Source organism: Myxocyprinus asiaticus, chromosome 18, assembly GCF_019703515.2.
Source record: "Myxocyprinus asiaticus isolate MX2 ecotype Aquarium Trade chromosome 18, UBuf_Myxa_2, whole genome shotgun sequence".
NCBI lineage: Eukaryota > Metazoa > Chordata > Actinopteri > Cypriniformes > Catostomidae > Myxocyprinus > Myxocyprinus asiaticus.
In genome coordinates this window covers 40,804,441-40,825,539 of record NC_059361.1, presented here as the reverse complement: position 1 = coordinate 40,825,539, position 21,099 = coordinate 40,804,441, and the positions used below count along the sequence as shown (strand labels likewise).

Genomic DNA, 21,099 nt, shown 5'->3' with positions numbered 1-21,099 from the left:
TGTCGAATGAGTCGACCGAAAGAGAACCAGCAAAGTTTAAACTCTTGTTTTAACACAGTGGTTGATTAACAAGAGAGGGATGGGTGCTTTACTGCTGTCCGGGATGTTTTCAGGATAGATAAGCGTTTACACCTCAAATGTGACATGGTCACCTCAAAATGTGCGGTTTTTGACTACGTCCATATGTGTTTTTGTGATCTGATCACAAAACGTTTTAGACCCTGTTAACACCATTATTTAGTGCTGACCACTTGTGATCGGATCACCTGAAATGCATCTTAATACCAGGTGCAAATGGGGTCTGAGATTGTCACTTTGACACGGACTACCTATTAACACATTCAGGTCCCGCCTCCTTTTTTTACCTCCCTCTGTGCCTGGCCCCGCCAATGTATTTGCAGCACTCTGTCCCCTCTTAGTAATTACCTCACTCTGCTTCCTATTCTTGGTGAAAATGTACGTATCGAAAACAAAGTTAATCAAAATGCTTTTACAATAAAGATTTGTAATTATTTTTATTTGAGTTCATAAAATTTTTTTCACTATAAGTATTTAACAATAATATTAGTTTTAGCTGTTAAATACAATAATAACTCAATAGTAATGTGTTCTGATCCGTTTGAGGTCTGACCTGTAGGAGTCTGGATCAGAGTGTTCAGTCATCTGTGTGTCAGAGAGGAAGGCATCATCATCATCATCCTCATTATCACTAGCACCGCTCTCATCTGAATCATACAGAGCCCCACTGTCAGACAGAGGCAAGAAGGGCTGAAGGGGACACAAAGAAATCAAGACAGTTAGTTTCTCTGATACATGTCCTTCCAAGTGTAATACAAAGATATCAGATTCACAAACTGTAAACAAAGCAAAATCCACCAGAGACACAGTGTTAATGCTTAAGTTATATAACACAACTAACCAACTCAGACCTAGACATTGTAAATAACAATTATTAAAGACCCCATAAAGTAGAAATTGTGTTTTGTGGGTTTTAGTCCATGACTATTAGTTTGAGACCATACAGTTGTGGCCAAAAAATATTGGCACCCTTGGTAAATATGAGCAAAGAAGACTATGCAAAACATGTCTTTATTGTTTATCCTTTTGATCTTCATTCCAAAATCTAACCTCTAATGGATATCAAACAATTTTTTTTTTTTTTTTTGTCAAATATATGTGTGGCACAATTATTGGCACCCTTTTATTAAATACTTTGTGCAACCTCCCTTTGCCAGGATAACAGCTCTGTCTTCTCCTAAAATGCCTAATGAGGCTGGTGAACACATGGCAAGGGGTCTGAGACCAATCCTCCATACAGAATCTCTCCAGATCCTTCAAATTCTGAGGTCCACGCTGGTGGACTCTCCTCTTCAGTTCACCCCACAGGTTTTCTATGGGGTTCAGGTCAGGGGGCTGGGATGGCCATGGCAGAACCTTAATTTTGTGGTCAATAAACCATTTTTTGTGTGGATTTTGATGTTTGTTTTGGATCATTGTCCTGCTGGAAGATCCAACCATGGCCCATTATAAGCTCTCTGGCAGAGGCAGTCAGGTTTTTATTTTTTATCTGTTGGTATTTGAGTCCACGATGCCGTGTCTCCGAACATAAAAACAGCCCTACAACATTAAAAATCCACCACCATATTTAACCATGGGCATGAGGTGCTTTTCCATATGGCTACCTCTCTGTGTGCACCAAATCCATCTCTGGTGTTTGCTGCCAAAATATTTTTGTTTTATCTGACCATAGAACCCGGTCCCATTTGAAGTTCCAGTACTGTCTGGCAAACTGAAGACACTTGAGTTTGTTGTAGGATAAGAGCAGAGGCTTTTTTCTTGAAACCCTCCCAAACAACTTGTGGTGATGTAGGTGACATCTGATTGCAGTTTTGGAGACCTTCTGACCCCAAGACCCAACTAATTTCTGCAATTCTCCAGCTGCGATCCTTGGAGAATTTTTGGCCACTCAAACCATCCTCCTCACCATGCATGGAGACAATATAGACACACGTCCTCTTCCAGGCCAATTCGTAAAATCTCCAGTTGATTGGAACTTCTTATTTATTGTCCTGATGGTGGAAATGGGCATTTTCAATGTTTTAGCTATTTTCTTATAGCCTCTTCCCGTTTTGTGATGCTCAACAACATTTTGCCGCACATCATAACTATATTCTTTGGTCTTACCCATTGTGATGGATGACTAAAGGAATTTGGTCTGTGTGTTACCTCATAATTATGCCATGTGAAAAAGGAAGTCATGGCTGAACAATTTCATGTTCCTAGTCACCCCGGTGTACTAAAAAATGTAAAATATTAATGGGAATATACTTCAGATATGTTTTACACATGAGAATTTCTAGGGGTGCCAATAATTGTGGCAAATGAGACCCCCCCCCCACCCCCCTTTCAATTAGATTACTTCAATTAAAGGTTATATTTTTGTGAATATTCTGAATACAAATTCAAAAGGATAAACAATAAAGACATATTTTTCAAATTAAAATTTTTTCAAAACAATTATTTCTTAATGGCCAGTTTAAACATTTACATTTCTATAATCTTACTTTGGCCACAAAGTAGTCCCACATGCTGAGCTCAGGTGGGATGAACTTCTCTTTATAGGTGGGCCGCTCCACTGGGACTGGCGGAGGGGTGGCTGGAGTCTCTTTAACTGGACGTCCCGGAACCAGCATTCGCATATTAAACCTGCGGCGCTGCCGGTCCACATCCTCAGCAGGAGGGGTTGGGGGAGGGACCGCTGGACGAGAGACAAAACAGACAAAGACAGAGAGTGAGAAACACGTCTGCTAAACATGGAGACAGGTATATTTGGAATGGGATACATCTACCACTTCTAGGGGAAAAAAGTAGTATGCAGTATGTGTACTGAATACAGTATGCAAATTTGTAAGCTTGGACTATCCAGATGACCTAATACACTTGCCAAAATGTTTAGAATACAACAGCACACTGCACAGAATACTGTATAAACTGACATTACAGTCAGTAAAAAAAAAATTAAAAAAAGTAAATATCAGCTGCACTTTTTAACACCTACATTACTATTTGATCAAACTGAGTTAAAAGGAAACACTTGTTAACCAATGAATTTCCAGGAAAATACAGGATAAGGATTTTTGTTTTTAAATCATTTTGATTCAGTGATTTGCAAGTGAATAATTCAGACCGATATATGAATGGTTTGACTGATTGATTGAATAGAACCGACTCAAAAAGGACAATTTACCCCCATATTGAACCTCACTATGGCTTGCGAGCAACTTTGACAACTCAAGCTCTACGCAAGAGCAATATCCACCCATTAAAATATTTTATAGCAGGGCATAACTACATTCTTTTTTTTTTTTTTTTGCTTAAAAACAATAACACATACATTTTATAATTTTCCATTACTTTTTAAGATATTATTAATTTCCATGAAGTTTTAAGGCCTGGAAAACACAATTTAAAATGTTCCTGATATTTCCAGGTTTTCCATTACAAAGTAATGTGAACAGTGGTCGTAAAGTGCAAAATCACACGTCAGAAAACACAACTGCTAATCAGTCAGAATGGAAAGGGTGGGTACCATAGCTTCACACCTGATTGGCTGTGTGGATGGTATCTAGCCCTTTCTTCACGATAGGTTCACTAATTATTTCAAAATCCATGCCAAAAGCTCACTGTCTGAAAAACGGAATCATTTGGAGTTGTTTCTCAATCAGTAACATAATCACTCAAGAACACAGAGCAAAAACAGCAAGCAGGATTAAGTTTCAGGAACTGTATCCACCTACGTAAGGGACCACCTAAAAAGTCCACAAACTGTGCTAAAATGTTAGTGGCATCCAAGCGTTCATTTAGTTGACTTGCATGTTCTAACTTAACAACCATTTACAGTATACAGTTATACTGTTCTCGTCACGTGTGCAAACAATTTAACAGCCAGCCAAACTCCATCCATAAAGTACAGACGAGTCACGATTCATCTTAGTCTTTGCCATTTAATAAGATGCCATGTACATTATGAATTAGGAGTGAAACTGTAAAAATAGTAATGAGTCAGGATGAATTATCCAATGACAAAAGAATATACATGTAAATAGTTCTGAAGCATATATCTGAAAATACCCTGAATGAAATCAATAAATGAGATTATCAAATAACTAAGGAAAATAACAACAAATACAGACAATGACTTGTAAAAAGAGGTAATCTCATCATGGTAAATTTGAATTACCACTAAAGCTTCCAGTAAACTTGATATCACAAATACACATAAAGATGTATCATCAAACATTATATAAAGAAGAATCAACTTAACAATTATGCTTTAACCAAGACAAAACAAAGGATGGAGCTGAAGATTGAGAAGAAGCTGACTACATGAGAAATGTGATCAATACTGAACTCATTTGACTTATTTTTCTAGAGTACTGCAACTAGGGGACATCAAATCCATACAAACAACAATTAAATTTAGAGCGGAATACTCCCCGCCAGACATCCTGATGTCTCATTTAACTCTCAATTTAATTTTCCTTAGATAATAGAAGAATAACCTCGGTAACTGGTCTGAGATACTTTAAATCCTTTCCAGATCCATTTTTAGAGACTTTCAACTGAACATTGCGTACTCTACTATCAGCACTTGGGAAGACTTTGGACACAAGAGCCATAGACCACTCGTTACAGGGAACCTGAATGTCTTTTAGAAGAATAAGACGAACCAACGTCACTCTGTCCATCTTCATGGATACTCTTGAGGCATGCCACTGCTCCAATGGCCATGAAAGAGGCATCCGAGAATATACATAGCTCAGTACATTGTACAGCTGTATGTCCTCCGAACATGAATTCTTTCCAGCTCCTGCAAAGAATCTCTCCACATTTCCCACTCCCTGCACTTCTCTTCTGGGAGGGGCTCATCCCAATTATCGATTCTTTTTGACAGCTCTCTCAGCAGGAATCTTCCTTGAATTGTGACAGGTGCTGCAAAGCCTAAAGGATCATACAAGCTATTAACCGTGGAGAGAATGCCATGACGGTTCGGAGGTTTACTGTTAGCTGGTGAGTGGAATGTATAAGTATCTGTAGATATTTCCCATTTCAGTCCAAGACTGCGTTGAACAGGCATGGTTTCAACTCTGAGATCGAGATCTTTGACAGCTTTGACACAGTCTTCTGGTGCAAAATCTGGCAACACTGACTGGCTGTTTGACATTATCTTGTGAAGCCTTAGATTTGATTCTGCCAGGGACGCTTGTGTCCTGTAAACTAAAAACTGTTGTCCTCTCAACAGCTTCAAAAGCGGTAGGGAATGATCTCAGACTGTCATCCACATAGAAATCTCTCTTCACAAAGTTGCAGGTTTCAGTTCCATGCACAAGCTCTCCCTCTTTAGCAGTTCGACGAAGTCCATAGATCGCCACCGCTGGGGAGGAGCTATTTCCGAATACATGGACTTTCATCTGACATTCAATTAAATCCTTGTTGAGATTATTGTCACAGAAACATAAGAACCTCAAATAATCTCTGTGGTCCTCCTTTACTGTGAAACAGTGGATCATCTGCTGTATATCGACAGTCACAGCAACAGGCTCCTTTCTGAATCGAATCAGCACGCCTAACAGGCTATTGTTTGAATCTGGTCCTGTCAAGAAGACACTATTCAGTGAGAGACCCTGATATTGGCACTGGAATCAAACACCACTCAAATTTGGTTGGGCTTTTTAGGATGATAAACCCTAAAGAATGGTAAATACCAGCGTTCCTGGTCGTCACTTAGAAGAGAAGCATACTCTGCATGATCAACAACCTTTGCATGAAGTCTGTGAACTGCTGTTTCATCTCTGGTCTTTTTAGCAAAGTGTGATGAAGAGAGTAGAGCCAAGTAAGAGCATGCTCTCTGTTATTGGGAAGTAGAGGCCTTGGGTAACTAAAAGGGAGAGGACCCACCCAGCTATTGTCACTATCGCTAAAGAACTCTTTGTCCATGATCTCCAGGAAGAGACGATCCTCAACAGATAGAGCAAGCTTGTTATCATCCCTTGTGCGTCTGAACACCGAACAGCCAAGGTGACTTTCTCTGCTTACACACTCACCCTTGTAGATATGAGGGATGCCCTGTTCTTCAACTCTGAGATTTAAGCTCTCTTTCAAGTTGATGTGACTTTCACATGTGGAAAAATATGAGGTTCTGCCATTGTCTAGCACATGTGTCTTGTAACTCAACACACTTGGTTTGTGTGAATTACCCAAACATACATCTCCCACTGTGACCCAGCCTAAGTCTGTTTTAAGAGCAAAAGGAGCGTCTTGAGGCCCATTTATCTGACGTCTCACCTTATGAACCCTCAAGGCATCTTGGCCCAACAGCAAGAGGATCTGGGCACCATCATCCATTTCTGTAATCTCAGAGGCTATCCTTCTAAAATGAGGATGATTACGAGCTACCTCAGGGGTAGGTATTTCTGCCCTATCAACTGGTATATTGTTGCACTTGATTAGAGTAGGAAGCATCAGGCTAATGTCACCACTAACAGGCTCTATCTGAAATCCATCAGCTCTCCTTCCAGAAGCTTCAATAGTTCTATCAGGAAGACTCGCAGACTTGAGTGAAATTTAAGATGACATTTATTTGATGAATATAAAACAGAAATTTAATGTCTCTCTTTGTCGTAAGCCCCATCTGGCAGTCTGAAGAAGTTGTACTCGGAACCGTCATATCCTGCCGGAGATGGCAGGGGCGAGGAGCCTACCCCCGTGCAGGATGGTACTCAACTGGTGGTGGTGGGGTGGTGGAGGTTGCCGGGTTTGCGCACTGAAACAGCAATGTGATAGATTGTGAGCAGACTTATAAAACAATGGCTTACATATGATTGGCTAGGAGTTACCTAGCTAATGGTGCGATGATGTACAGCTGGTAGTCTTCCCGCTAGAACTATGCTGAGCTTACATCTCCAGCACAGGTTTTCAAGTGATAAGGAGAAACATGACTGTTTATGTAGAAAAGCTCAAAGAACTGCGATCTCACTAGCGATATATTGCTCTGGTCATCGAGCACTGCATACATCTTGACAGCAGCTTCTGGTCTTCCCTTAGGATAAACTCTCACCAAGCATATCTTTGAACAAGATTTAGCTGATGACCCTTCCCCACAGACTTTGGTACAGGCACGACTCACAGGAGGTGTTGATAGTTCTTCCTCCCCGTCATGCTCTGAAGAGGGGGCTAAACTTTTGGAGACCCATGGTGGTGGTCCTGGGGAAGGGCAGCAGTGTGGTCTTCACTGTCACATTCTGTATACTTTACTGCAGCTATTGCATGCAAGGTGGAAAGAACATCGAAAGCAGATACCATGTTCCTTCAGGTAGGCCTTGCGTACTTCCAGTGGCTTCCCCCGGAAAGCGCGACACATCCTCACTGGGTGAGGTTTGTTGTGTATTGGGCAGTTTTTAGGGTTTTCTTCACTGGTACCTGATTCCTTACTGTAGTAAGCCTTTTGAGAAACATCAGTTTTATGAACGGAAATGGGTATCCTCTGCTTGTTGTGTTTACTCAAGAATTTATCACCCTTAGGAGGATTGGTAATTGCGAAGATTGGATCATTTCTGGCCTTTGCCTCACAACAGACAAAGCTAACGAAATACCAGAAAGGAGGAAAGGAGACTTTATACTGTTCTTTGTATTTCATGTCATGAGAGAGCCATTTCTCTTGAAGAAAGTGGCGTAGCTTTTCTACTATGGGATTTATTCCTCTAGCAGTATCCAGATATGCTAGGCCAGGCAGACAGCTGTCTTGTTTCGCTACCTGAAATTCCGTCAAGAGATCTGTCTAATTCTCTTAATTGACGTCTTTGCTAAGGACTCTGGAAAACTTTCTAACCTTTGGAAAAGTGCATTTTCAATTATCTCAGGTGCACCGTAACATTCTGTTAATCTTTCCAGGCAATGTACAGTGCTGCCTTAGGATCACTGACATGGAATAACTGTAACCTCCTCACATGGTCAGATGATTCTTTGCCGAGCCACTTAACAAGCAGGTCCAGCTCTTCACCAGTCGTCTGGCCCAAACCCTGTGTGGCTCCATCAAAGGCTGATTTCCATGCACTAAAATTCCAAGGTCTGTCATCAAACTTAACAAGACTTGTATTTACAAGCTCCCAACGTGCTAAATATTTTGCAAAGTCCAACATAACTGAGGCTTCTGTCGGGCAAAATGGCATTAAATGTGGCCATGTTGAGATTGGTTCTCTCTTAGAGAAACATGAAATATGAGGATCATGTGTTTCCTGTTTAACTTCATCTCTGAATGATAGATCATGTGGCTGAGATGACAGCTCAGTTTAGGTATGCGGTACGGGATTCATTTTAATGAGACTATGACCAGTGCAGATAGGGTCTGAGGCCTCAGGATACAGTTCGTTAATGCAATTTGATTTCTGCATGTCTGTTTCTTGTGGCTTATTTAAGTTCACCAAGTTCACTTAGTGGTTCAACATAGTCTTTGGTGTGCTCCACTTTGCTATGTGAAGGCACAGAGAAATTAGCACTGGAAATACTGTCCTCAATTGCTACCTCGGCTGCTTCCAGCACTTCTGCCTGGGCCAGAGCAGCGGCTTGTTCCTTTTCGCACTGGAGCACCTCCAAATCTCCTTCCATTTTAGCTTTGTCCAGTTTATGGGTCATTTCTAACTTAATTTTGTCGAGTTTGATAGCATTCTCTTTCTTTACTAACAACGCACGAGTTTGTGCTGCTTCTGCTTGAGCCCGAGCAGTGGCTGCTGCCATGCTAGCTGACATCCTTGGTGATCGTGACAATTGTGATAATCGTGATGAACAAGAGCTTTTTGAGCCTGCCTATGATGCTTGGTCCACTGTGAACATGGTTTTCTCTGAGCTAACCTCTGTAGGGGCGGTAAGCTTCTCATCTTGGTTCATGGCACAATTATGACTGCAATCTTCTTCCATGTAACTTGTTTTGCTTCTAGGATTCATCATCTTTTCACTGTTCTGTTCTCGTTGCGTGTGCAAACACAACTGAACAGCCAGCCAAACTCCATCCATAAAGTACAGACGAGTCAGAATTCATCTTAGTCTTTGCCGTTTAATAAAATGCCAGGTACATTATGAATTAGAAGTGAAACTGTAAAAACAGTGAATAAAACGTAATGAGTCAGGATGAATTATCCATTGAAAAAAGAATATACATTTAAATAGCTCTAAAGACTATATCTAAAAAATACCCTGAATGAAATCAATAAAAACAATCCACTTAAAAGAGATTATCAAATAACTAAGCAAAATAACAACAAATACAGACACTGACTCATATAAAGAGGTTATGTCATCAAAGTAAATTACAATTAACACATCAAGTGCAATTTCAAAGAAAAGCTAAGCTAATAACTAAAGGCTATCACCAGAATGACATTAAATCAAAGCTTCCAGTAAACTTGATATCACAAATACATGTAAATATGTATCATCAAGCATTATATAATGAAGAATCAACTTACAGATGATGCTTTAACCAAGACAAAACAAAGGATGGAGCTGAAGATTGAGAAGAAGCTGACTACATGAGAAATGTGGTCAATACTGAACTCACTTCACTTATTTTTCTAGTGAACTGCAACTGGGGGCATCAAAACCATACAAGCAACAATTAAATTTGAAGCAGAATAACAATATTTAATTATTTTAGGAAAAAACTAAAACACTACAATTCATCAAGATGTCATTTTTACATACATTTTATGAATTTCAGTGATTTATAAAAAATAAATAATGAAACTTTATTTGTTTAATTGCACATACTGGGAAAATTTCACCTAAAGTAAGTCATTAGCAGCCTACTACAACCTTTAGAATATGAAAATAATATATTTGTGAATTTTAGAGTTGTTTCCCCCCCTCCATATTGGTTACTGATATGACTGGAGTCTTCATTTTAATGTGAGAGGTCATGATTTTATATATACACTATCGATCAAAAGTTTTGAAACACTTACTCATTCTTTATTATAATTGTTTTTTCTTCACATTTTAGAATAATAGTGAAGTCATCAAAACTATGGAATAACATAAATGGAACTATGGGAATTATGTTGTGACTAAACAAAATCCAAAATAATTCAAAACTGTGTTATATTTCTGCATAGTCACCCTTTGCCTAGAATTTGCAGACATGTACTCTTGACATTTTCTCAACCAACTTCTTGAGGTATCACCCTGAGATGCTTTTTAAACAGTATTGAAGGAGTTCCCATCTATGTTGGGCACTTATTGGCTGCTTTTCTTTATTATTTGATCCAAGTCATCAATTTCAAAAAAAAGTTTTTTTTAAATTAAATTTTAGTTTTATAATGAAATAAATTAATATGGTGGCACAATTATATTTTTGTCTACAAAACTAATTTCAAACATTTAAGCATACGCCTTCAGATCAAAAGATTTTTAAGATCATGAGAAACATTTCAGTCAAGTGTTTCAAAACATTTGACCGGTAGTGTATATTGCAAAATTACAATTCATGTCTTTAGGAGTTCAACTTTTTTAATGAGGAAAAAATTACTGAGTGCACCTTTAACTTTATCCCACTTGCTGGTCTTGCTCATTGTGTTCTAAAGTGTCCTGTTACTGTTTTACTGCGTGAGAAACCACTCCAAATAATTTAGTTTTTCAGAAACGAAAGAATATGAAATAATCACGCAAGTGGGCAGTGAACCAATTGTGAAGGCAGGGCTAGATACCATCCACACAGCCAATCAGGTGAGAAGCTATGGTACCTACCCTTTCCATTTCGACTGACTTGTTCTTATGTTTTCTGACTTGCTGTTGTGTTTCAGGATTTGGCGTTGTGTTTTCTAATTTGATATTTTGATTTTGAATTTGCTGATGTGTTTAACACTGTCTAAACCATACACGAGTGAAGCGTATGACGTGACAAAAGCAAATCACTCCCATTATAATAAACGATGCTGTCTACACGAGATACGCAAGTCGTGTCGCCATTTTCACTGCACGCACTAGCGCTACTCCTGCCAACAAGAAAAACAAACGCTTTCGAAAATTTGTTTCGACGTGTCCAGTGTAGACAGCCTCAAGGCATTGCAATGTGACATCGCTCACGTCCAGTGTAGACAGGGTGTTATTATTTGTTTTAAATGCATATTGTATATTGTTTTACATGATTTTTTTGTTACTTTTTTTTTAAATAGTAAGCAGTATTTATGTGTAGTATGTAGTATGCCATATGTTAGTACTCCATTCAGAACATAGCCAGACAGGGAAACTATTAAAAAATATATTTTTTATATAAATATTGTGTGGAAAACAGAATGTAAACTATATTCATGTTAATAAAGCACTTTCTTTGAAATTGAAAACTGAGAGACAGAGAGAAAAAAGAAAGCGATCCAGGCAGAGAGACAGACATGCTGTCAGTATAGTGAGAACAGTAGCACTCTGCACTGTGAAAGAGTCTGAACACACTGTACAATGAGAGCAGACATTGATGAGTAAACACATTCACACAGGCCGTTCATCATTACAGATGTATGTCTTCACTCATAACTCATTTATGGCTAATAAAGCTCATAGGGACTTTTAGATCTCAGCTGGAAAGTGATTTCTAACATCTTTCTTACACGGTTATCCTGTTTCACTTCATCAAGTACAACTAACAAACACAATAACACCAGCACAACAATAAGCAAGGGATGTGGGACTCAGTTCTAACATCACACAAATACATTAAAATGCAACATTATGATAATGATTGTGGGTTATTTATTGTGATGTGGAGTGTCATGCCATCAGTTACCTCACACCCACACACTGCACACACACACGTGCACTTTCAAACACACTTTTGAAATGCAGTTTACAGATAAAGTCAATCTCATCTCTTCAGGTGGCTGGACTATGATTCTCTCTCTCAGTGTGTGTTGATGTGTTTTCTGTGTGCTGAAGGGTGTCTCATTGACATTTAAAGCACATTTTCATTCTGACAGTGTGGAATGTGTGTTTATCTGCTTTGACTGCAGACACATCTGAAAAGAAGACTCACCTCAAATATTATCCTTAAATTGTTGAACCTTGAAAAGAAATGTTCAAAGAGACACTCTCGCTTGCGTGTATGTGAGGGTTGATTTTGGAAAAAGAGCTGATGGCAGATTAAATTCACTCTGTGTGTGTTGATCAAAGGAACTGCTCTAAGAGCTATGCCAAAAAACACTTTGACAAAATGCCAGAGCTGACAAGTATGAAAATAAAACCTTAATCATGGTGTTATTTTAAGTGAATGTGGCCTTTGGAATTTTCAGACCAAAAGCTCATTTGATTTGTTCCAAAACGGGCTAAAATTGTCAAAATGTTGCATTTTCTCCTTGGTTTGGAATGCTTTAACTAGGCCAAAATTGTGTTAGTAAAAGTCACATGTGAGCAAACTGTCTCCCGATTGGTCAGAATGTTTGCACGCTGTTTTGGGATTTAGCTCATTGTATTGTTTATATCACGGTTCAGAATGCGCGGTCCAATCAGAAGTTGCGCTACAAATAAACATCCGTCATTCCGATGGATACGAGTTGTATGATTTATGTCATGGTTATTTGTATCTGTCATTAGTTGCTTTTGTGTTGTTTCTACATTGAAAAGTGCCTGTTGTCAGGGTCACAGAGCGCAGAGCTCTCTCTCTCGCTCGCTCTCTAACACGCACACACAGCACAGAGTGTAAAGCCACATAAAAATGTTTCAAATGATAACTGATGCGCTAGTTATGTTGGCTTGACAAAGCCAAAATACTGTTATTATCACTTGTAATTCCTCCTACAGCTTTCAAGCTACATCCACAGAACTTGGCACAGACCTTCAGACTGTTCTGACTCGGGTTGCTATGACCTTTCTAACAGATCGGAATTACGGTTTTCGCACAGCAGATGATCAAATCCCTAAATAAATCCCATAGACTTACATTGACAGAATGTTCAAATGGACCAAGACTATTCAAATTCCAGCTGCCAAAAAATGTAAACAAACTCGCACATGGCCAGATTGAACACCCTAGCAAGTATAACCATATTGTCCATCCATCTATCCATCCATCAATCTTTTTGTCTTACTCTAATGTCTGTATAACCATCAAAACTTTCAGACAAGACTTTGTCAAGCCAATATCAAAGTTTGTCTTGACAAACTTTACCTATCTAGTTATATTTCATGCTCCCTAAATCCAACAGAGAGAAGTGATCATACTAAAATTGTTAAACGATTATATCTAATCTAGTCACCAAAAGGGTTTACAGTATTTAACAGATAACTAAATCCACATTTTGATGATGAATTACATTGACGTGATGACCTACAGATTTCTTCTCCAAGATCTATCATTAAACTCATGGTTATCAAAGGGAAACTGGTTGGTTTATTGGTTCATTGGGTTGAACACCACAAGCAAACCGCTCAAGGGTTCCATTGGAATCGGACTGAGACTGTCTCATCGAGGTGGTCTCGGACTGATTGTTTTTGTGCAGATCTGAGTGAAATTACCATATTCACATATGTCGAAACGAACCAAACTAAGCGCACCATGTTTCGAAACAAATGCTCCAAACGAGCTTGGTGTGTAAAAAGTCCTTAAAATGAGCAGAGCTCTAGAGCACTTGCCTGAGAATTTGTTGAGAACAAAATTTAAAAACATCATATGCATACTTTTTTCACAATATATTTATTAAATCCACTTATAATATTTGTCAAGGTTTCTTGCACCAAAAACAGTCCTAATTTACTGAAAGTTACTAAGTTTTCATAATCATAACATTTTCATTACAACCAGTAATTACTCTGATTTAAGTCTTACAAGCCTTTAGTACACATAACACAGCTCTTGGTTTATTTTCAGTCGGACATGAGGAAATTAATGACTTGCAGTTCAGTGTGTTTTTTTATTCACTAAAAAGCAGTGGCTGGTAAGATTCATTTGTTTTTTTTAATCGGACTACACTGAACTCAATGTATGTTTTGAGCAGTAGATTCAAATTAACCAGCTCATAAGAGTCATTAGTTCAGGAATCAGACTAGACTGGTTGCCATATGTGTTTCACGCTGCTGATTCAATCAGCAGTGGCGCTGAATGGTCACACAAAATAATACACCAAGTCAGAATAATACACATTTAAGAACTGTTAAAGGAACGGAAAGAAATGAAAATCATACGGTTCCAGTATTTTTTTTTTAACCAGTTCTGAATAAGAACTGGTTCTCGGTTCCCAATAGAGTAGATCGATATATATTGGCCAGGCCATTTAATCTGACAATTTTGGCCAATTTGAGATGATCTGTATCAGATAATGAACAGAAGTGTTAGTTTCTTGTTGTATTGAAAAAAAAAATTATAATTGTGAATTGAGTATTGTGTTAAATATGTGTTTTTGAATATTGCGTCAAATAATTAAAAAATGTTAATTAAAAACATGTTTTGTTTCAGCTATTTTGTGTGCATCTCGAATAATTATATTGGCCACCAGCCATCCTGCTCTCTAGATATTGGGACTGGCCATTCAAAAATCCCATAATGGTTATCACGTCTTGACCCGTGCATGCAGCTTAGTAATTCATAATACAACCCTAACTTTAAACACGTCACACACAATAACGAAAAGAAAAAAAAAACATTTACATTTTATTGCGTTTATGATTGGGGTTTCAATTGATTCAATGTTCAAATGTTATGTTAGCACTCTATACCGACTCATCAGGTCAGTTGTAAGACGGGATTACACCACCATTCATTTCTGTATTGTTTTTTTCAGTAGGGCTAACAAATCAAATTATGATAGTTCACAAGGTATTTTCATTTTTTTAAATTTTTTTTATTTTCAGGAACATGGTATGATTAACCAACGGTTAAGCAACGGTTTCCATTTATTGAAAAAGCTCAACATTCTAGCAATTTTTGCAACAATTATACTATGCAAATGTTGAATTCATGAGCATTTAATGCTACCATTAATTCCTTGCATTGTTTGATCTCCATTTACAAATCAAAATGTAAAAAATACAATGTTGAAAAAAGTAGCTCTACGGGACCATGCAAACAGTCTAGATTTGGCCATCTAGTCTAGTCAGGCTTGTGTCAGTTTTTAAAGAATAACTGCGGGTTCGGTTCAGGTTGTCAGGTAATTAATAAAAATAAAAAAATGATGCCCATGAACAGATGAATAAGGAGCTGTTCACACTGAACGTATATATTTGCGTGTGTCTGCAATGTTTTTCCTTGATTTTTTTTTGTAAACGTCGGTCTTTGACCGTTGTACCGCATCTCGCAGATTCTCAACATTTCACACAGGATCTATGTATTTTTTAGACACTGTGTCCCAAGTAAAAAAAAAATAACAAAACAAAAAAAACAAACAAATGTATAAATGCATTCGAGACAACTGCATTCTGTTTAAATTGTTGTGCTGCGTCTAGGTTGTTTAGTGCAGACATCACAAAGATTCAATGTTCTTAAGAAGGTCTGGATGCAAAGAGGACTTCATGTGACTTTTACATTGTTACTAATGATTCCAGATTGTTCTTCACCGAGCAAAGTTTCAGCACTTGATAAACGGTTAGCCAATGTTTTTACTCTTTTGCTCTGGTGTGCTGAGGGGCCGCCGTGCCTTGTTGAAACTCTCTATGTTTACTTTTACAATACTGTTACTAATGTTGCCTATGATGCTTAAATAAAATAAAGCCTACTGCAACAAATTGACTTGCTTGGAGAAGAAATTCTAAAGAGTGAGATCAGTGAGATTTTAGGTTTGAGTCAGGTTCCGGCTTAAAATTTGACAGTACCGGTTGTGTCGGGTCACACGGACTCTGGTATGAGCCAAATTCAGGCTTCAACTTGATGCCTGTGCAGCAGACCTCTACTCTCACTTAATTAACACTTAAGAAACTCTTATTGCAAGAGCAAGAAAAATCCTATTTTCCGTCATCATATGATCCCTAAAATAACAAGTGTAATCAAAATTATTTCTGTTTTCTATAAAGCTCAGACAGAAAGAGAGTGGCAGAATCTCTGTGAATGCACAAATCTCTCCACACACACACACACACAACAAAGCTAGACCAGACTGAAGTTTAGACAAGCTAAAAGGCTAAGCAGATAGAGACAGGAGGAGAGACAGACAGCGGTGTACCTGATTTACTGTCAGACTGGAGCTCTGTCTGTCTGTTTGACTCCACAATGGCTGTGATGGTCACACACACACACACACACACACACACAAAAGAATGAGATGAGATGAAAATGAGACAAAACCAAATGTGCACACAAGAACAAAAACTGGATGAAACACGCATAACAAACAAACAAAACATAATAAAGTAAAAACAAAAAAACAATCTTGTATGAAAAATTCTCAGAGAAGCAAAAAGCACTGCAAATGCACACAGCAGCCCTCCACACACTAACAGGGACTGAGACACTTTTTCCCATCTGGAATAAATTAATTAACTGGTCTTTAAAGTGGCAATTTAAACAAAACAGGAAGTATATCATTCCCAGCTCATTTCCTGTTCTTGTATGGAGGAAGTGCCTCCGAGCTCTTACTCACAGCTCTCTGGCTGTGCTGTTTCAACGATGATGTTATCGTGGTCATCAGCCTCAGTCTGAGGCGGAGCTTGGCTGACGGCAAGGGCCGGTGGGTCAGAAGCTGTGACCTTTACCCCCTCTGACCCCTCCGACCCTGCTGCCTTTAGAGCAGCTGACAAGAGATGAAATCTGATTATCAGCTCGACGATCAAGAACACTTTTACACACATAACAGAACGACTGCACACTGTGACAGGTTACAGATACTTAAGCCAGCAAATTGCTCGAGTTTATTTGCATTTTGACATCGGGTCATGTTCTCACACGTAAAAAGTGTCAAATATAAACATTAAATCAAAAAATAAAATGCCTACGTTTACAATCCAGGCATTATGTGTGAAAGCGCTTCATCTGCGCTCTCCTCAAAGGTGTGATGGGGTTAGGGGCAGGGGCAACAGACTCACCTGGAGCGATTTCAGGTCGCTTGGGTTTAACGATAAGTTTGGCTCCACCTCCGAACACGGCGGCCCACATGCGGTTGTTGAGGGGGTGAGTAGCCAGCCGGAAGAGCTCGTTACCAGAGTGTGTGCCAAGACCGTGAATCAACAGACTTAGATACACGGCCACCACTGCCTCACACAACATGACGTTCAGATGCACGTTATCATCTCCCTGAGCACACGCCAAAAGACTAATCAGAGACGACACACCTGCAGAAAGAGAACACACACACAATGAGCCAGTGACGACTAAAACCAATCCATCCATCCATCCATCCATCTTTCCACCCAACCAACCATCCATCCATCCATCCATCCATCCATCAATCTGTCCATCCATCCATCATCCATCCATCCATCTATCTATCAATCTGTCTATCCATCCATCAATCAATCAATCTGTCTGTCCATCCATCCATCAATCAATCTGTCTGTCCATCCATCCATCCATTCATCAATCAATCAATCAATCTGTCTAACCATCCATCCATCCATCTACACATTAATCCTGCCATCTGGCCAGCCGTCCATCTATCCAATCTATCCATCCATCCATCAATCTATCCGTCCGTCCATCAATCAAACATATCATCTATCAATCCATCCATTCATGCATCCATCTGTTTGTCCATCCATCCATCTGTCCATCCATCTGTCTGTCCGTCCATCCATCCATCCATCCATCCATCCATCCATCAAACATATACATTCTGTCCGTCCGTCCATCTGTACACCCATCCATATCCATCTATCATCCATCAATCCATGCATCCATCAATCAATCAATCCATCTGTCCATCCATCCATCCATCCACCCACCCATCCAGCTATCCATCAAACATATACATCCACCATCCATCGAAAATATCCTTCCATCCATCCATCCATCCATCCATCAAACATATCCATCCATCCATCCATCAAACATATCCATCTATCCATCCATCCATCTATGCATCCATCAATCCATCTGTCCATCCATCCATCCATCTGTCCATCCATCCATTCATCCACCCATCAAACATATCTATCCATCCATCGCAGGGGCATTTTGATGAACGTTTATGAAAACAAAAAATGTATCTTTAGAATAATGATTTTGTGAATTGTGCACAATACCACCATGGGCCTTTATTAGAAAAGTAAATAGGATCCATTTTGATTTGTGTTTTATTTAAAGGTTTTGTTGTCCTATTCACACAGAATGTGTCATCACAAGTTGAGGCTGATGTTTGTTACCCGGCCACAGTGCAGGGGCAGAGGTGGGTGTGGCATGTTCCTCAATGCTCTCTGTGCGAAGTCGACGCCTGTCGCTTAGTAACAGCCCCTGATACACCATCCCTGTGAACTGATTGGCCTCCGACTGACTGCTGAACGTACACACATACACACCAGCAGGAGTGAGTAAGTCAGGTACAGAGTGTGTGTGTGAGATAGCAGGATGGAACATTATTCTTATTATGCAGATAACAATACAAGCACCTACAACATCTTTAGAGGCATTTTAAAGGTTAGCTTACCCAAAAATGAAAATTCTCTCATAATTTACGCAAACTTGTGTTGCTCCAAACTCGTATGACTTTCTTTCTTTCATGGAACACAAAAGAAAATATTCTGAAAAATGCTCTGTCAGTCAAAAAAAAAAAAAAAAAAAAAAAAAACACTATAAAAGCAGTCCATACATCTTATACGTTATATTCACGAGACATGCAATAATTTATAGTATGATTTCAGAAGACTTAGAATATAGAGCATGAGTTGTATGGACTACTTTTATAATATTTTTATTTTGGAGAGTGACAGACCCCGTCACCATTCTTTTCCATTATATGGAAATGAGTGGCTAGGATATTCTTAAAAAATTCTCCTTTTGTGTTCCATGGAAGTAAGATGGGTTTGGAAGAACATGTAAATGATGGCAGAATTGTAATTTTTATAGACACAATGTCATTAAGGTGACATTGTGTCTGTATGTAGCAGTGTGTGTCTGTGTGTGAGTACCTGTAACTGTGGCTGTCACACAGTGCCTGGTAGATACAAGCTGACAGAGATGCAGCGAGAGTGTGTAGAGCGTTTACCTGAAACACATGCAGAATAAGACACAAATGCACTCCTAGTATTATTTTGCCATTCATTTCTTCCACGCACAGCATATTATTCACTTCATCAATATTTTTGTCTTGTTTTCAATTAACCATCTAAACATCCATAAAACAAGATACATTTACATGAGAAGCAAAAATGACATGAGATATTAAGTCTTGTTTTTCGTAAAGTCTAACAAAATTTTGTACATTTTATAAATTAAACTTTTTCTCTTCCTCTCAGTTATAAGTGTGTGTGTGCCCCTCACCCGGTCATCCAGTATGTCTGGATGTGGCGGAGCCTCCATCTGGACGATGGTGTAGAGGATGTCATGTATGTGGTTGTTAAGGTGCATTACAGGGTTGGCGATGAAGGTCTTTGTGGGGGCGATGCTGGCCGACAGCAGGGGCAGAGTGGTGGGAAGGGGGAGGGGCGACTGAAGCTGCTTCACTGTCATTTCCTGATGCAACACACACACATCCAATCAAAACCCAACACACTAAAAACTGACATCTTTCAGTTACTTGCAAAAAACTATCACATTCAATAGATCAGCTGCTTAAACCATGGCCATTACAACATTACTGAATAAAAATGCATTGGCAACTGTTGCCGTCTACTGTCTGACAAACATTTGCTCTTGTCTATTGTGAGTCAATGGAAGTTGGGTGTGTCAGGATAGTATTTTTACAGAAACTATTCAATAAGTGACAAAGTACTCCAAGAGGATGTCTGCCCTTATTCACAAATAAACATGTATATTTTTAGAGCAGAGGCAAACCAAAAAAATACATCTTCACTATAGAAATGACTTCATGAGAAATCAATTTTCATGACTTTCTAGATTTTCCATGACTGTAGGAACCCTAAAATAATGTATCTGCAAAAATCCATATTCTTAAAGATGATTTTTGTCTTGTTTCCCAGTAAAAATATCTAAAAATCATTAAAACAAAATAAATTCAGTTGAAAATTCAAAAGACATTTGGACTTGTTTTCAGAGAAAACATCTTATGATAAATTCAAGTGTATTTTGTCTTACTGTGCTGGCGGATTTTTTTCACTTGTTTATACTTAAAAAATCTTATCTGCCAGTGCAGTAAGACAAAATAAACTTTTTTGCAAGATATATTCCCTGAAAACAAATGAAAATATTCAATGCAGCGTTGATTTCAAAGATGGCCTATTTTTAATAATTTAAATAAAAGCTGAAGTGTGTAATTTCTGCACCACTGAAAGGAATAGCAAAAATGAACATTGTTTCTTTTTTCTTTTTTTGCATACGATCAAACAAATAAATAGTCCCACCCCCATCTCATGCCATTGGTCATTGAGTCAACATTGTTGTGTTGTGCTGGATGGGTCGCTTAAAACAAACAGAGGGATTTTTATAGTGACACAGTGTTTAACCTCCTGAGACCCGAGTGTGACTGCAATGTGCATTTTCCATTTCCCTTTTTAATTAGTAACTAGTAGCACCATATAAACATGCACAATTTTCTAGAGAAAATAGTTTTCTTAAAAAAATAAAAAAATGTGATATCCTCATATGTGGACAGTGGGATTAAGATGTGGAAATGTTAAATAATACCAAGCTATAAAAAGTCAGATTTTTTCAAATCAAATTGTTTATTATGATTCCAGGAGTGTTGTTTATTCATATTTTTGAGGCACTGCTGACATTACATCAGAAATTAGCATAATTAATTCTGATTCAAAGTAATGACCAGCATCATCCAATCACTGCCAACCATGTTAAAATAAAATTATACATTATAAAATTCTGAATCTATGTACTGATTATCATTGTTCCATGTCTGCCAATCATGTTGAGTGGTCCAAACATCATCTGCATCCTGAAACTGAACTTTTGATCAGATTTTAGGAGTGAATGCACTTAGATGCACAGTAAGCTATAGGATGCTCCCT

General features: G+C 38.6%; 1 protein-coding gene across 2 annotated transcripts in view; it reads right to left on the bottom strand.

Moving 5' to 3' along the window:
* Window positions 1–21,099, bottom strand: part of LOC127456325 (dmX-like protein 2) — a 115,084-nt gene that overhangs the window by 16,409 nt on the left and 77,576 nt on the right. Inside the window, exons 26-32 of one of the 2 annotated variants that reach the window (XM_051724764.1) lie at window positions 19,439–19,630; window positions 19,087–19,163; window positions 18,325–18,455; window positions 17,050–17,295; window positions 16,191–16,241; window positions 2,565–2,758; window positions 632–768 (exon numbers count right to left, since the gene is read on the bottom strand). In XM_051724764.1, the coding sequence (XP_051580724.1) occupies window positions 632–768; window positions 2,565–2,758; window positions 16,191–16,241; window positions 17,050–17,295; window positions 18,325–18,455; window positions 19,087–19,163; window positions 19,439–19,630 (1,028 nt within the window). The remainder of the gene's footprint in view (window positions 1–631; window positions 769–2,564; window positions 2,759–16,190; window positions 16,242–17,049; window positions 17,296–18,324; window positions 18,456–19,086; window positions 19,164–19,438; window positions 19,631–21,099) is intronic. The other variant, XM_051724765.1, reaches the window with a different exon arrangement.